The sequence below is a fragment of the Nomascus leucogenys genome, chromosome 22a (genome assembly GCF_006542625.1).
Source record: "Nomascus leucogenys isolate Asia chromosome 22a, Asia_NLE_v1, whole genome shotgun sequence".
In the NCBI taxonomy this organism is placed as follows: domain Eukaryota; kingdom Metazoa; phylum Chordata; class Mammalia; order Primates; family Hylobatidae; genus Nomascus; species Nomascus leucogenys.
In genome coordinates, this window is record NC_044402.1 from 69,498,762 (window position 1) to 69,517,237 (window position 18,476).

At 39.7% G+C, this 18,476-nt stretch overlaps 1 protein-coding gene across 1 annotated transcript in view; it reads right to left on the minus strand.

Annotated features, from left to right (window-relative positions):
- Positions 1-18,476, minus strand: part of LRP2 (LDL receptor related protein 2) — a 225,602-nt gene that overhangs the window by 89,882 nt on the left and 117,244 nt on the right. The window contains exons 30-35 of the mRNA XM_030802651.1: positions 17,365-17,542; positions 15,669-15,797; positions 10,460-10,626; positions 9,348-9,491; positions 4,212-4,321; positions 5-182 (exon numbers count right to left, since the gene is read on the minus strand). Of these exons, the coding sequence (XP_030658511.1) occupies positions 5-182; positions 4,212-4,321; positions 9,348-9,491; positions 10,460-10,626; positions 15,669-15,797; positions 17,365-17,542 (906 nt within the window). The remainder of the gene's footprint in view (positions 1-4; positions 183-4,211; positions 4,322-9,347; positions 9,492-10,459; positions 10,627-15,668; positions 15,798-17,364; positions 17,543-18,476) is intronic.

Sequence of the window (18,476 nt, forward strand, 5' to 3'; positions counted from 1 at the left end):
ATACCACTCCTCTTCCAGTGACTGCCCAGTAGAGTTTCTGCTCTTCGATGTCAAGGGTGACACACTCCAGGTGTTCGAGGTTCCCAGTGAAGAGAGTTTTCACAGATGTGCCATCCATGTTAGCACTGGCGATCTTGGCAGGAACCCCACTGTCAGTTCCTTGGTCTGACCAGTACAGCTTCCTACAACCATGAAAAACACCAGCATGTAACAAAGCAGAAGGTGGATTTGAGTCAGTGACATAAATGACAATGTGTATTACTTGTCCTCAAGATGCTCACAATACAGTGGGCGAAGGCTGACAATCAGTATCTCGTTGCATACAATGTGGAGGGGTACCTCACCAGTGTTCTACCAATGTCGGTATATTTCCCGGCTATAACTGGAGTAGAGTCCATTTAAAATGGTGTCTGGAATAAGAAGCTAGGGTTTCCCACTGGCAGCTGAACCTTTAGCATGGTCAGATGTGTGGGAAGCTTATGACAAGGAAGAAACCTACATCAATAATCCCTCCATCTTCAGTACATAGTGAAGGCCAAAGCTAATATAAAAAGCTGCCAAGTACACTCCCTGATCACTTATCAGGCCTCATTCAGTTCTTCTCCAAATCACCATCTACCACAAGACCAGCTACTTAATTACCTAACCTGATTCCTGTGATGAAAAATGCAAAGAGTTTTGAAAACTGACACAGAAAATAGGAGAAATAATGAGTAACACTTCTCTGTGAGAGTGGAATCTCGTTATCATGCTGTTACGTAGTAAGGAAGACTTCTTTTTTCTTTCTATTTCACAGCGATCATGTACGCATGAACCATAATCACCACACAGCATTGCCAAATCCATGATATATGAAAATGTATTAAAATATATGAAGGGCTGTTTTCCATCTCCACTGAAGACGTAACTTCTAGACTTGAACCCAGCTTTTAATTCCTTTTGATTGCACCTCCTTCTATATCTTCAATAGACAATCCTCCTACACTCTTTCCTGAAAAGTCCTCAAACCCCTTCATTTAAGTAGTCTTTATTCACCTACCTCTTCCACCATCAAATCAATATACCTGTCCTTTGAATTTCATCTTCAACTCTAAACTTCTCCGCCTCTAAGTTCTCAAACTCTGAAATGCTCTGCTTCAACCAAAAACTCTCATTTCTTCCTTGCTTTAACTTTTCCTATTAAACTTGTTCTTTGCCCTTAAGCCCTGCCTGAGCTCCCAACCCTCCAGTCCCTCTACACCTGGACATCACATGTAACCATTTCAACAATATTCTTATTTATTCTTTTGGGCTCCCATTGTGCCTAAGCTAATCTCCAACCCTGGGTTTCTGCCCTTTTTTTTCTTTCTCCTCTCCCATTTCAGGCTACCAAGAGTTTCCTGGACATAACACAAAACTTTTGTGAATTCTGAATTCACTAAAAATCTAAGTTCCCTAATATAAGCTGAGGATTCTCATCCCTAGCAGACTTTATATCATGTTCCCCATATTGACTATTTCAAGTCATTCCTGTTTTTCATAAATTTCTAATTCCTTCCCCATAACTTTCACTCTCAATCAATTACTTCTTCATCATTGATCTTTCATCTGCTGCTAAAGAATACGCTCAGGTTTGTCTATTCTGAAAGACATTTTCCTGTTACATTTTGACCTACAAGTTTATCTTTCTCTAACTTTCCAATACAAAATTCTTAAAAGAGTATTCACATTTCCTCATCCTCCTTCCATTCTTTTAACTTCTACTATCTCTATTCAATATCCTGTCTCGAATATCACCAGAGACCCCGTAATTGCCTCAGCTCTTTATTAGTGATCATCCACAAAGATATTTTTCTGCAACAACTGGTTCAATGACATTTATCACAACTTTATCAAGACTTTCTCTTCACTGAGAATCCAAGACATTAGATCCTCAAGTCTCTGTCTTGTTTCTCCTCCTATGTCCTCTGACAAAATTCTAAGCTCTTCTAATTGTCTCCCAACCCAACTGGGTTGCTCTTAGTCACTTGAACAAACCCTCAATTTTCTGTCCCTTTGCTCTTGATCTTCCATCCTTCATATCGCCTGATAGAGCTTAAAAGCCAGCTCTGCTTTTAAATTCTAGGTATGCTTTAAGATCCAGTCCAAATGATATCTCTTCCACCAAGCTGAAAGGTCGCCTCTTTATAGTACTATCATCCCAATTTTTTTAGCCTCTCTTATGGCTCAATCATATATGAACCTGGGTTATTGTTATTTATACACAAGCCTTATCCTCCTTACTAAGCCATAAATCCTTAAGGTTGCAAAGGTGGCAAATTAGGCCTTCAATCTTTGTAACCACCCTCTGAACTCCCCACCATGGCCCCATGAAAGAGACTGCCTCCACTTGCCAAAATTAATGTCTTCCTCTTCTCTCTGGGTACATAGGTGGACTGCATGTCCTTCCGTGCAGTTAGCTGTGGCCATGTGACCCAATTCTAGCTTAAGGAGTGTGAGCACAAGTGGTGTGCACTACTTGTAGGCCTGGCTCATAAAAACCTCCCAGCAAATTTCTGAATGTTCTTTCCTTTACTGCTCAAAAGATCTTGATACTCAGAATGACCTAGGAAGCCTCCTACTGAAGATGGCAGAGCATCCATCAGCCTGGGTCCCAAATGACTATGTAAAGTAGAGCTTCCTCCCATCTTCTGCCCAAACCCCATTGCCCATATAAAAGACACATAAATTTCTATTTTCTTTGAGCCACTACATATTTTGGAGCTTATTTGCTTCAACAGTTAGCTATATTAACTAACACACCACCCAACAAAGGTACACAATGCAGAAATGTCTGATAAATGAAAAAAAAAATAATGAGCGAGCCCGAGTTTCAAAAGTAGAATTTCGAACCTAAGACGTTCCTTCTTCTAGAAAGAACAACTGAAAACTAGTACAAGCCAGCAGGCACAGAAGAGAATGTTTGCTTCTTGTGCCCTTTAAGAATTGGATTTGGTTTCCATGTCATCCTTATTTGAAACAGAGAGCTAATACAAATTATTTCTTCAGTGCCCTTCTAGGCCTAAGAATCTGATAACTTTCAAACATTAAGCCAAAATCCACTTGGAATGATGCGACAATCGCTTTTAAAAAAAATCAATGCTCATATTTTACAATTTGTTATTCTGGTTTATAATATGGTATAGTAGATCAATAGAATGAAATAGCCAATCAAACAGACCAGAGGACTCCAGCCTACATCCATTAAGACCATTTTCTCCCAACTGGTCTCCCTGGCCCTGGCCTCTCTCCACATCAATCCTGACCAATTTTTCTCAAACACAAATTTGGTTCTATCACTCCCTTCCTCAAAATTCCTTGCTGGGAAGAGAAAACCAAATACCACATGTTCGCACTTATAAGTGGGAGCTAAACGTTGAGCACACAGAGACATAAACATGGGGACAACAGACACTGTGGACTACTAGAGAGGGGAGGAAGGGAGGAGCTCATGGGTTGAAAAATTAACTATTGGGTACTATGCTCACTATCTGGGTACAATATACCCATGTAACAAACCTGCACATGTGCCCCCTATATCTAAAATAAAAGTTGAAATTTTTTAAAAAAAATCCCTACTTGCTCCTTATTACTAAAAGAATAAAGTTCAACTCCTTAGCATGATATTAAAGGCCCTCCATGATTTGTCCCCAAATGACCTTATCTGTTGTATCTCCCATGTGGTCAACAGCTCCCTACTCTAAGCCTCTGGTTCCGGCTCTTCCCACAATCCTGCTATTGCCGCCATACTTCTGTGCCTTCATGGCTCCCTTGGCCTCAAGAATCACTGCCTGGTTGCAACCCATTCTCCGCCTACTAGAAGGCTTCTCATCCTTCAAGGTCTATTGCAAATGTTACATAACCCCTTAGAGCTTTCCGTGTCCTTTCAAAGTCAGAATATATTATCAATTCTTATAATGCTATTTAAAAATTCCTAAAATTCTTGCTTGTTTGGAATTAATTTTAAATCCAGTGCTGTTCATTTGAAGACCATAGAACAAAATACAAACAATATCCTGCACATTAAATATAGGTCAGAGCTATTTCTCTTTCTCACTGAGATCTATTATTTTTCAAATGTTGACGTATGAAATCAGAAGACGTCCTAAATTTGAAATCTTCCATTTTGTCAGACCCTGACATTAACAAGAACAATGCTGCATGGAAGACACGTGTCATTTATGAATACTCACCCACGAGAAGGATCAACAGTTATGCCAATTGGAAAGCCAACTCCAAGGGCTGTCCCATCATTGGCAATCAATGTTTTTCTGTATCTGATATCTCCGTGGAGTGTCAAAACCTATAGCATAAAATCACTTATTAGAACTGAGTTTCATAAGCGGAACCAAAGGAAACTGAGATGAAGGAGAACTTATATGCAAAACAAATTCCAAAGCACGATTAGGGATAGATGAGAGAGGGTTTGCATGAGATTCAGATCATCTATATTGCACTTCAGGGAAATGAGGAAATTAGCTCAATAGAAAATGGGAGTAAGAGAAGCAAAATCACCTCCCAAGTTCCTACTTCCAACTCACCTAAAATTTCAGGAGGGAACATTCTTATGGATAAAAGGAAGATTCAGTTGGGAAAACATACAGAGCCACTGCCTGAAGAAACTGCAAAAATCCTTCAGCAAAGCTAAGAGAAATCTCTGGAAGACAAATGAGAACGCCACAGCTTTCCTGCACCCCGCCAAGGCACTCGGTGGCCAGTTACTGCCAACACAGTTGATCAAAATAGCCCAAATTTACTCAGAGGTACAGTGAATTCTGTTCTAAGTCAACAACTTAAACAGAAACACATGAGCTGAAATCTCTGCCCTGCCAGGTCCTGACTGTACAACCTGAGGCAAGTAAATTCACCTCTCTGAACTTTATCAGTCAAATATGGAAGGTCTGCATAGACCTTACAGGACTAAGAGATCATATAGGTAAAGCACTTAGCACAGCACCCAGCACAACTGTGTTCAATAAACTCCTATTGTTTAATTGGTCCATCTATTGGTCACTTACTATGTATGAAGTATTAGAGCAAGCATTATTGTATTTGATCCTCACAAACAATTCTGTGAGTTAGATCCCATTATTTTTCTCAATACAGATGAAGAAAAAGAGGCCTAGAGAGATTTTAGTGGCTTTCCCAAGGCTGTTTGTGATTATTACTGTTATAATCACAGTGTTAACAGGGCCCTGATACAGCACACAGAAATATGGTTTATTGGACTAGAAGGAAGTTTCTTACAGCAATGAAGCTATTTTAATACGTACCTAAGACAGTCTAAGAGACAATTAGTAAGAAATTAGAAAATGTCTGTTGATTTTTGCATTAAGGTTTTTCTATAAAATTGCTTTTCAATACAAATAGATTATTTGTGTTTCTGTCTCTCATACATGCGTGTGCACGTGTGCGCACGCGCGCACACGCGCGCACACACACACACACACACACACACACATATCCCTGTTCTTTCCCTCATTCCTTTCCCTAAATTTTTTTCTCTCTCTGTTGTCTGGTATCTTTCCTCCTGCTTGGACTAAGGTAATTTTTCTTTTCTCAGTTTGCTTCTTTCTGCTACAGTCTCTCTCCTTTTCCTAAGACTAAGGATCTCTTTGGTTCAAAGTTCCTTTTTTTGTTTTCTGGAATATATAGAGCTCTCTCTCACACGGCCATTCTGTAGGCTTCACAATTCAGCTATAAAATTTCCTTCAGTGGATGGGCACACAGCTACCCCTAGTGGATAACAGTTTCTTCAATGTTTCTCTTATTTTCAAGTTGGAATTAAACACGAACTACTCTTAGGCAGGAAGGAATATTATACAGGTAAACAGAAAGTGGGGCCGGGCGTGGTGGCTCACGCCTGTAATCCCAGCACTTTGGGAGGCCGAGGCGGCCGGATCACGAGGTCAGGAGATCGAGACCATCCTGGCTAACACGGTGAAACCCCGTCTCTACTAAAAATACAAAAAATTAGCCGTGTGAGGTGGCGGGCGCCTGTAGTCCCAGCTACTCAGGAGGCTGAGGCAGAAGAATGGCGTGAACCCCGGGGGCGGAGTCTGCAGTGAGCCGAGATCACACCAATGCACTCCAGCCTGGGCGACAGTGAGACTCCGTCACACACACAAAAAAAACAGAAAGTGAATACGATTCCTATTTTCTTAATTAATCCAACAATCACTTGGAAGACTTACTTACAATTTAAATGACCTAAGGGGAAACACCAGTAAAATCATTAAAAGGGCAATTTGCCCTTGGATCATTATCCTCATAGGTCTTTTCTGGATCTTCTAAAAATATTGATCATTTGAGGGAAACAGCGCTCTGTATTTACAGGATACCTCAGTGTTATGAAGTACTTTTACTTACTCAGCCATAAACTCCACTGTACAGACGAGAAAACAGAGGCTCAGAGAAGTTAAGTAATTTGTCCAAGGTCAAATAGCTCATGAGTGGAGAAAATGCGGGGCTGTCCCCAGTCACAAAATGCATTTCCATGTTTCAGGGTCTTTATTCAACTGTTTTTCTCTGCCTGGGACACCTTTTCCCTACGTCTTCATTTGGCAGAAATAAAAACAGTCGTCCCCCTTCATCCATGGGGGACACATTCCAAGATCACCCGGATGCCTGAAACCTCGGAGTACTGAACTCTATATATACTATGTTTTTCCTACACATACACACCTATGATAAAGTTTAACTTATAAATTAGACACGGTAAGAGATTAACAATAATCCAAAAATAGAACAATTATAACAACATACTGTAATAACAATTATGTGAATGTGGTCTCTCTCTCTCTGTTTTTAAATATCTTATTGTGCTGTACTCACCTATTCTCAGGCCACTGCAGGTAACTGAAACCTCAGAAAGTAAAACCCTCGGATAAGGAAGGATGTATTAGTCATCTTTCAAGACTCAGCTCACAAGTAACTATGAATGGGAAGTCTGCAGGCTCTCTCCCCTCACTTGTACCTCTGCCTCCAATCACTAGCACTTTATATTCACTGGCCCTATCACACTTACGACACTGGAGCACAGGTATTTGTTTATGTATCTGTCTCACAGATATGTGAGCTACTTAAAGACAGAAAAAAAAAGTTTATTCATCTTAGAATATCCAGGACCAACTGATCCATAGAAAGCATTTCCTAGTGCTCATTAAATGAATGAATAAAATGAGCAAGAAGCCCAGACTCAAATCCAGGTCTTTGGACTTCAAATCAAAATATCTTTCTCTGTACCACACTGCATTGGGGCATAATTAGAAACTTTTGGTTCATGTGGTTAAAGAGGCCTTACCAGTCCATACACATATGCATGCTCAGTTATTCTCCAACTGGCTGCTACTGTATTGTACCTAACACTAATGGGAAAGACATGTTCCCTGCTTTTGGAAAGCTATAAGTTTAAAAGAAAAGAACCCCATTTACTAATCAAGAGACCAACAGATAAAATAAGAGCATATTAATCGCCATTTGGAATTAAGACAGCTTTGCACTGGGTGGACTCTAGAGAGATATGAGTTTGGTAGTAAGGGTCTTAGGCAGTAGATGTTGCCTATGTTTAATGGGAGGATGATAGTTTTAGTTGAAATCATGAAAAATATTTTCTGCCACTGTCAAAGAGGATTAAACCAGTCTGGATTGCCAGAGCTGTAGTTTATAAAAGTGCAAAGAGAGAATACTGCTCAGAAATTAGAGCAGCAAAGCTGACCATTTAAGACAAATTCTTGGCTTCTGTGGGCCTTGATTTCTGATGTAAAAAAAATTAAAAAAGAGCTTGAACCAGAGGAGCCTCCAAGGGGCCCTTCATGTTAATACCTGATGATTCTACCTGGCTTGAGATATTTGTGCACACCGCAAATTTCCCTCTCATCACAAATGGCTACCAGACCTGCCTGCCCTCAGGAATGTTGCGAGGATTAAATTAGATGCTAGTGAAAGATCTTTGTAAACTCAAGCGCTGTTCCAGTGGGAGCTCTTTTCTCTGCCTGGGACACCTTTTCCCTATTTCTTCATTTGGCAGAAATAAAAACAGTCGTCTGCACTCATCCATGGGGGATACATTCCAAGATCACCAATGGATGCGTGAAACCTCAGATAGTACCGAACTCTACATAGGCTGTGTTCTTAGTCTACAGAGAGTGCTTTTTAGTATAGATAGGTGCTCTAAATTAGCCACCAGGCTGCTGTGCACCTTGCTCATCTTCAGTATCTTTCTGAATGCTCCAAAGAAAAACCGTCTTGCCAGCTGGTGCCCACCTACAGCAGTGGATTGTCAGGGCTCTGCTAACTATCCCCCTCCAAAACCTTCTCCTTGCTTTGGAGAAGAAAGTTTCACTTTCAAAATTATTATGAATTAATAATCCCTTCCATGTTTTACCCTTCTCTCAGAGTGGAGCAAACCAACACTAGTCAAGTTACCTCTGACTTACTTCATGTGATTTCATACCTGTGCCTCATCTAGAATTTCTTCTGGGAATTAGAGTAAAAAGAACACTTATCTTGAAGAAGAGAGTATCAAAGGAATTAGAATCAAGTTTCTACTTTCTGTTTTGCTGTTAGAAAAACTGTACTGGAGCCATAGAAAGATTTCCATCTAAGAACAGAGGCAAACTATAAATTTGGTTGAGAACTGAAATAGCATTGAAGATTAGATGAGGAAACATAGTAAAGATTCCCTGCTTACCATAATCTTCCCTTTATGTTGAATTCCTTATGAAACGTTTATTTATCTTCTTATATATTATTTTGTAAATTACCTAAAATACTTTTATAGCAACAAGGTAGTATTGATAATTAGGAGGAAACAAAATAGAGCAATAGAAAGTTCAAATAATTTATTTTTGCCAGCCAGGTACGGTGGCTCACGCCTATAATCCCAACACTTTGGGAGTTTGAGGCAGGTGGATCACTTGAGGTCAGGTGTTCAAGACCAGCCTGACCAACATGCTGAAACCCCATCTCTACTAAAAATACAAAATATTAACCAGGCATGGTGGTGCACGCCTGTAATCCCAGCTACTCGGGTGGCTGAGACAGGAGAATTGCTTGAACCCTGGAGCCAGAGGTTGCAGTGAGCCAAGGTCTTGCCACTGCACTCCAGCCTGGGTGACAGAGTGAGACTTTGTCTAAAAAAAAAAAGAATTTTTTAAGGTGGTTTTCCTCTTTCACTTCAGAGACTTTGATAGTTAACACTAATATCTTTTCCCTTTTTCTTTTTGCTTAAAAATGATTCCAAAATCCACACGAGATCTATTCCTGAGACTAGAGTTTACATCAATCTAAATCCAATGTTTGTGTAAGTAGTATTATGGAATCAGTACCTCGATTGACTGAGTTCTAGGATTGGTAGAATAAAGGTTTCTTGAAATCCAATCTAAGGCCAGGTTCATAGAAGGCCCCACCATAGATATAGAAGCAAATACTGTCCTGTTGGTGCCATCTGTCTTCACTCTGTGAATTTCACCCTGGAAAGAAAGACAAGGAGAGGTGAGTGGTTCCAAGGCCACAGCTCCTGCATAAGAACCCTTTCTTCACCGTGGCTACCGCGAGCTGCTGTATTTCTTGAACACTCCTTACACTCAGAGGAAAGGCAAACAAAGGTTCAGCACCATTGGGTAGGCTTCAAACGATTTTTCAGTGTGTCACAGGAATACACAAGGCTTACCATTCAGGCTATCTCCAGTACTGGCTACAGATATAGTTCTTAACTACCACAAGCATATGAGTCATAAGAAAAACCCAAGTTACAGATGTGGATCAGAAGGCCAGGAGTATATTTTGTATATGGGTAACAAACATGAAACACAAAGATCTTTCTTCTCTTCCTCCTTTATAGTTTCCTTGCCCTTTCCCTATTCTTACAGGTTTTTTCCCTGAAGGCTGAAGAAAATGACCTACAAGGAAGAGAACTGAAGAAGTGTTCATTCTTACTCTAGAGGCAAAGATTCTAAAGGATTCTAAAGGAAGGCCCCAGCCCCACGTCAAATGCTTTCACTACATTCCCTTAGGGAACTACTACTTTTGTCTTGAGTTTTGATCATTTTTATATTCGTCGAATATTTTCTACTAGCTTAAGACTCCTCTAGGGGCAAGCATTGTGACTGCTGCTTCTTGGCATGTATTCTGTGGTTAGAAGCAGGTAATTCAGTGCAGGGCAAATCATAGGCACTTCTAGAAAATACTTGCTGAATGAGTAAATAATACACAATAGCTTAAATTTGTTTCTTATTCTAAAGCTAAAGAGTGTTATGATTTTTGCTCCAGGCCAAGCTCACATTTATACCCCTCATTGAATCAAAAAACTTAGGGATAAATTTATTTCCACATTGTTTCCCTTTTACCCACATGACAAAAGTTTGCTTATAAGAAAACATCAGTGCAGGCAGGCTCTTCAAGAATAAATTATATACTTTGAATGTTATTCGAAACTTACTGGATTTTCAACCCAATAGATGTATTGCTCAGCATCATCAAATTCAACATCTAAACCATTCTGTATCCCTGCTATGGGGACCATAGCATCATTGCTCCTCACATCAGGATTAAGGGAGATTCCAAAAATTATATGTTGCCTTACAGTTATTAAGAAAGGTTGATCATCTGTGAAAATAGAAGAATATCAGTCAAAATCATATCCCACTATTCCCAGACATTTAGAGTAATGGAAGGCAGTAGCCTGTTACCATCGTATAGGCTAAAATGACATTGCAGCATTGCAGCAATAAATATAATGTACTTCATCAGACAAGCATGGGCCTTTCTCAGGGTTTCAGTGGGCTGCTGGACCACAAGACCTCCAACCCCACATACAACGCTGTCTGGACTTTTTCAAGGCAGGTTGGTATTTATCTTACTCTTCATTAAGTCCTTACTTACACTGATAAACCACCCATGTTTGCTAAACCTCACAGACAGGAAGTTCTTCCGCTTCTACACACAGACAAACCTCACTAACACTGATCTCAGGGAAAGGAGAGTTGAGTTTTGAAAAAAAAAAAAAGTGAAAAAAATCATTTAGACTATTCTTGTGAAAGGCAGCTTACTAGTTTTAAGAATGTTCCGAAAATAAAACAACACTAAAAAGTGTTGCCTAGTATTTATTGAGACTTTAACTAATAAATAAATCCAATGTATAATCCCGTCAGTTGTTACTTGACTAGTGTCTCTCTTCCCTGTAAGATTTTGACTCCCAAAGGTCAATGACTGTGTCTGATTTGCTCATTATTGTGTCCCAGAGCCTGGTACTCAGAGCCTGGCATAAAATAGTTGCCTAATAAATGTTTGCTAACTAAATGGATGACCACATGACTGCACTAATGGATGAATGTATAAGTGAATAAGCAAATAGTATCTTCCAAAGTTCTCAAAACTGTCTACACATTGTAATTTAAACATTCCCATAATATCTTAAACTATCAGTTCACTTATTTCCTTAATAGATAATAAAAGTTCCTTTTTCAAAAATAATTTAATCTTTATCCTGATCCCCATCAAGAGTGGGGTTTTAAAAATCCTCTCTGAGAAAAGGAAAACTTTTGAATCTAAGTTTTGAGTTAAGATATATGTATAAGATATATCACATATTAAGACAAAGTATGAAATGATTAATCATTACACAACTTTCATAAGCTAAAAATGTTTTCATTATTTTTATAATCCGGGAAGCTTTCCATCTCAGCAGGATGACGTGGTCATTTTTTCTTTACTTATTTTCACATCTCATTAGCTTTTCCTTGTTCCTGTCATTTCTATTACTGAGAAATAACCCAGTCTTTATTAACCTAGGACAAATTTAAATTTAGTCTCATGTAAATTTTGCAACTATTAATGCTTTACATTTTTCAAGTACTACAATGTAGAGTCTTCGACAACAAGCCTGCAAAGTTGCTTTCAGCTGGAGCAAACGAGATTTGCAGGAGCTCTGTGACTTCTGCCGGAAACAGTAATAGGAGACGGACCCTGGCCCATTCACTTCCAAGCCCTTCCTCTCTCAGCTGCTCCACATTGCCTCTCTTCTGAACAGCTGCAATTGCAATAAAAATTGCCTCTTATTGATTGAGAACATGCGCCATACTGCATGCATCAGGTAAGTATTTCCCTTAATTTATCTCCCTCAAGTTTCCTAATCTTCTTTGTTAGATAGGTCCTCCCTCAATCTGCAAATAAGACACAAAGAAATCAAGCAATTTAAACGAGGTCACACAACCAGGCCTCCTGGACTCCAAAATCTACGTTTTTCATCACTACACTGCAAATACTGCAGGCCAGGTACTATTTATTGAGTATCAAATTACCACTCATTTCATTTGGTTTAACTGCAATAGTTTTTTTTTAAAAAAAAAGCTAGATTATGAGTTTCAGCTGTACCAAGAAATTATACTGAGATGATATTTAATTATTTATTGGTTATCTGTTATTAATGTTCACTGGCTCAGTAGAAACTATCTGTCCCAGTTTTACGGGGGACTTTAAATTTTTACTCACTCAAAATCTGATGCTGCCCTTTTGAATGGGTCATCTTCCTTTGCTTAATTGGAATAATTCTCAACCAAAGCATTGTTTAGGGCCTAAAAACTTTGCATATTTCATCCATTATGCATGGGCCTTCTTAACTCTTCCATGGTGCTCTTCCCTTAAGCACCACCTGCTTCTACTCCTTCCTGAGGATCATGTCTCAAGCCCTTTATCTGACAACTGCTGATGTACTGAGAACGTTTACCACCAATGAATATTTGCAGGCAATGGACCAGAGAACAAGATCTCCTGTAATGCTGCGCTGGCTGAAACTGTGAGCGTCATGGTGGGGGATGATGCCAGGGGAGTAATAGGAAGTGGCCAGTAAGACAACAGGTGGCACAGGCAGGTGCCTGAAAAGTGCTATATGGGAAAGCAAAAAGAAGTGACTTCACAACACTGCACACATATCTAAGGAGCAAACGAGTAAAAATCAGAGGACTGGGGAAGTAACAAAAATGGATATTGGAGAGCTTGTCATTCACTCAACATTTACTGAGTGCCACCATGTACCACGAAGTGCCACAGGCAATAAGCATACATCTACAGACCAGCTAGAGACTTTATCCTCAAGGAACGTAGCATCTAGAGGGCAAGACCAAGTATATGAGCCCTTACAATTAATTATGACAATGGCATGAAGGGGTAGGCACAGAAGCATCTAGGGTTGGATGGAAAGGAGCTCAGGAGGTGGTGACAGTTAAGTAGGTCAGTGTGTCTCTGTCTTTTGAAGTTAAAGATCATCTCTTCATTTCTATTTTCCATGTCATAATCCCATTAACGTTAGTGTCAGCAGAGTCATGAAGACACTATAGTCAGAAATGAGAGTTCAATGTTGTAATTGAATGACTATATATATGACCCCCAAACCTAGGTCCTCCTTAAGTCATACCCTGCACAAGCTGATCAGCACTGCAGCCTTCCCTGGAGCAAGGACAAGGAGTGTTCTCTTATCTTGCACAAAATCACTGAAGCAAGTGCCTTGTGCCCCTGAGACTGAGTCAGAAGTCTATTTGTATTTGGAGTAATTTTAGGGGTGCTGAGGTGATGTTTGGCTTGAGTTTTGTTTGTTTATTTGCTTTTGGCATTGTGGGGAATATATTTTCTAAAGAATTAAAAAAGTCTCATACAGAGAAAGCACTTATTATAACATAAAATTAGAAATAAATAGAACCATCTCATAATTTCCCTATCCAATTGTAACTACTATTGGCACTTGTGTGTTTTTGCTTCCAGACTTTTTTAATGCATGTTTTTACAAGGTCAATATTGTGCAATATCTGCTTCTTTTACTTAACAGCATCACAGAAGCACTTCTACATATATTCCAGCCACTTAGTAAACACTAGTTTAAAAGCTATTCAACAATCAAATCAAGTAAAATGTTTTCCACCTATAAATGTTAACAAGTTTTCTAAACTTCTTGTTGGGAAAAAAAAATGTGGCAACCTTTTTTCAGTTAACATATATTGGCAATCAGTTACCCAGCTGGTGCTCTGAAATCTACTGCTCTGAAATACTAAAAAAGTTCCACTTCAGTAAAGTCAACCCATGAGAAAACCACTAGTGGAATTATTTGTGAAACAACAAAAGGCACTATTTAAAATTAACACTTATCAATCATCATCAGAGAGTAATATTGATTACACCAACCCCCCAATGTGCAATTCAACAATCTTTGTGTGCTGAAAGAATGCTTTGTATCCGAAATGTCTACAGCCCAGTTTAATCTTCTCTTGAAAGACTCTAGGGACACACTAAATTAAACAATGTCAACCAGGATTAGGTACATAATAAGTCTGTGAGGAAAAATGGCAAATGCCAGTCCCTCTATGAGAATTACCAGTAATTAAAATCTTTCATCACGAAAGTATCATTGCACAATATTACATGCTGATGGAATTTGACTTTCAGTAAGCCTACATCTGCATAATATCTAAACACTAAAAGTTTCCTGAATTCAGTATATATTTTCCATTCTAGATTAGGACTAAATTTCCTTCTAGATTAGGACTATATTGTCTCTTAATTTAGGAATATGTGATCATTAAACATTTAAGTTGAACTTGTCTACAACAATTTTCATCAGTATCAAAATATATTCATTCACTTCTCTTCACTGAGAAATGAAAGGGAATTTGGGTTTAGAGTAACTTCTTAGATTTTTAAGTAATAAGGAATTATATTTTTAAGTGTATTATATACAAGTACACACTCCAGAATAAATCTCTTTTGTGAACTGGCTGCAACTTTTCCTTCTTTTCTTACTCCCTTAAGTACTTGGTATAAGCCTCCACACACTCTTCAATCGACCCAATAAAATATCTCTAGGATGAGATAAATATTAAATGGCTCAAATAGTCACTTGTAATATCTCATACAGACACAATTCTCCTTCTTAAAGTATCAGATGGTAATAGTAACAGTACTGAAATTGGAGTCAGAAGACCCAGGCTAGAACACTCATTAACTATTGGTTATAAGAATAAAAATGAGACAATGGAGCCAGGTGCAGTGGTTCACGTCTAATCCCAGCACTTTGGGAGGCTAAGGCAAGTGGATGGCCTGAGGGCAGAACTTGGAGACCAGCCTGGGCAACATGGAAAAACCTGCTCTCTACAAAAATACAAAAATTAGCCAGGTGTGGTGGCATGCACCTATAGTCTCATCTACTCAGGAGGCTGAGGTGGGAGAATCACATGGGCCTGGAAAGTGGAGGCTACAGTGAGCTATGATTACGCCATTGCACTACAGTCCGGGCATCAGAGCAAGACCCTTTCTCAGAAAAAAAAGAAAAAAAAGAGGGAGAAAGAGATAATGGACATGAAAAATGAAGCTGTACACCAACAGCTTGTCAGAGAAGTCTAACTGTACCAAGGCGAGAGAAAATATGAGGTTACAGATCATTCAATTACATGCACAGATAATATTAGTTCCATATACAGAAACTATATTACAATCAAGGCACACAGTGACGTCACCCCATACAACACACGTCATTCTGCAGACACCTGAGGAATCAAAGGACACAGCACATGTTCAGTCACAATTGGGTTTAGAGTTTCCACTGCTTGGCACAAACTATGACCAGCTCCATCTTCAGAGCACACATAAGGAGCATACTATACCTCTCAAGCAATTCAGGAGATCAGGAGACAGACTCCATCCTGAAGGACAAACACAGGAGTAAAAATGAGGCCCCTGTGAGGAAAGCAGGCAGAGATGGCTGCAGCGGGAAAAGGCACATGGATTCACAGCTGCATGAGAAAGAGAAGAAAGCACCAGTAAGTGGAAAACCTCTACATTAAAATCAAAACAAAGTCATGCTCTTAGTGTCCTTCCAGAGGCCCCAGTACTGGGGGGCTTAAGTACGTTGTTACCCCTGTTGTTTCCTTTTGTTTTGTTTTCACTGAACTACTCACACTCAACTTCCCTAGCATTAGGCTTTCAACTTAGAATTCATAAGAGACACGAGAGAGGAGAATGACTCAAGGTTACAGATCAATCCAGTCTATAACTGGATTATGAACAAACAGCCACTGAGTAATCTGGAACTTGTAATGGAAATATGATGCCAAATAATCTGTCTCCTTGCCTGACCTGAAAGAGATCTTTTTGCATTAAAAAAAAAAAAAGTTCTGTGTTTGATGTGTGACCTTGTAGTTTACCTGAAGTTTTCCAGATTTTGGTTAGACAATAATCTTTTATTTTTCTATTGATGATATCTCTGTGTGTCTCCGCACCTTGAAAATCAGAATTCTGTGTGGTCCCCACACACAGGATGTTCCCTAGATCCTATATATTCTTATTACACATACCATGTTATTAATAGATTATTAATCCATTCATTCACCAGAAAAATGGTAGGTATACCAAACACCATTCTAAGCACTGGGGATGCTATAAAAGTGGAGTATATATTCGAGCAAAAAGAAACAGAACTAAACTCAGAGAGAGAGAGAGAGAGAGAGAGATTTCAGAACATGAGGGTAAAGAGCAAAAGAATTATGAGGGGTTGGCTATTTTAGGTAGAGTGGTCAATGAGGGCCTCTCTGAGAAAGTGACATTTGGGTAGAATCCTAAATGGCACGCGAAGCAACTCATGCAGAGATCTGGAAGAGAGATGTTCCAGGCAGAGGGAAGAGCTAGCGCCGAAGCTGAGAGGCGGGAGTCACCTGCTGTGCTTTTGCACCATAATGAAATCCAATGTGGCAACAGCGAGTGGGAGAACAGAGCAGGGAAATAGCAGCGGCCACATGCTGAAGGGTGTGACAAACAACTGGAGAGTTTTGAGGAGAGAGGATTAAGTGAAGATGAAGTGACTTATCTCCCTCTCCCACCAGAAAGAACAATACGGACGCCAAATCTTTCACCTAACCACCCATACCATGCACTTTAGGACAACTCGTGCTGGCTACAGCAGAGCACCTAGAAGGCAGTGGTGCCATAATAAACTAGTCCTAAAAGTAAGCTGCTTTCAATCAGAGTGGTAGCAGTAAGAGGATCGAAGGCACTATCTGGTCTGTACTCCATTTGTCAGCTGAGGAAACGGAGACTCATGTGAGGGTCACAGAAGTAGCAGCCAAATGTTGAAATGATATAATTCAGATGTGCTGTTACTACGTCCTAGGTTTGAATTTTCCATGGTAAATAAAAGTAATGTCAATGTCAGGACTGGGGAAAGTATATAGTGGGGTGGTTTGTAAAGAGAAAAGGAAAATGTATTGCCCAAATAAATGGGTCTGTAACAGTGTGCATTTAGCATTCCCAGGGTCAGTGTTTTCCAAGCTACTCCCAGGCAGGATGTTTCTCTGTATCACTCACAATTTGGTTGTTTCGAAGGATGAACCGCAACAATCCCAAGGGGCCACTGAATATTATACATTACAACTGACTGGTTCCCTCCATGCCACTTGTTGGCTCGCATAACCCGACGAGTAGCACGGTCAGTCCAGTACACAGAGTCTTCAAAGAGAGTTAGGGCATAGGGATGCCGTATAATCTGTGAGGCAGAAGAGAACAGTGAGACCTCATCCAAAAATCAAAGCCAAGGTGCACTGAGTCAAAGAGGATATCTGCTCAAGAAGATGGTTTTCTTTAGCATGTCATTATTTAATAAAAACACAAGGAAGTCATTGTGCAAAAGAGTGCCAAAAAATACACAATTCGTCCTATATCCCACTAAACCATTCAAGAGCCTTTCACATACACGTGTCATTTACTCTTTATGCTTGTCTTGGTAATTACACTGGGCATCTATTTTACAAATGAAAAGAAAACTGAAGCACAAAAAGCAAGGTGACGTATCAGGATCACCTACTAGTTAAAAGTTAGATGGAGCTAGAGAGCTTAGAGACTCCTCATCTCCCACTCCCACACCCCAGCCCTCACTCCATCATCAGCACCCTTGTGCCTGCTATTTCCACTGTCTTGTGCTGCCACTCACTGATTCACATCAATCTGTTATAGTTTAGGTGCATCTTTCCTTCAAGTCACAGCAACTATACAATGGCAATTTTTTCTCTTTTTTAAATTATTTTTTATTTATTTTTTTATTTTACTTTAAGTTCTGGGATACATGTGCAGAATGTGCAGGTTTGTTACATAGGTATACGTGTGTCATGGTGGTTTGCTGCACCCATCAACCCATCATCTAGGTTTTAACCCTCACATGCATTAGGTATTTGTCCTAATGCTCTCCCTCCCCTTGCCCCCACCCACTGACAGGCCCCGGTGTGTGATGTTCCCCTCCCTGTGTCCATGTGTTCTCATTGTTCAACTCTCACTTATGAGTGGCAACATGCGGTGTTTGGTTTTCTGTTCTTGTGTTAGTTTGCTGAAAATGACGGTTTCCAGCTTCATCCATATCCCTGCAAAGGACATGAACTCATTCTTTTTTATGGCTGCATAGTATTCCATGATGTATATGTCTATCA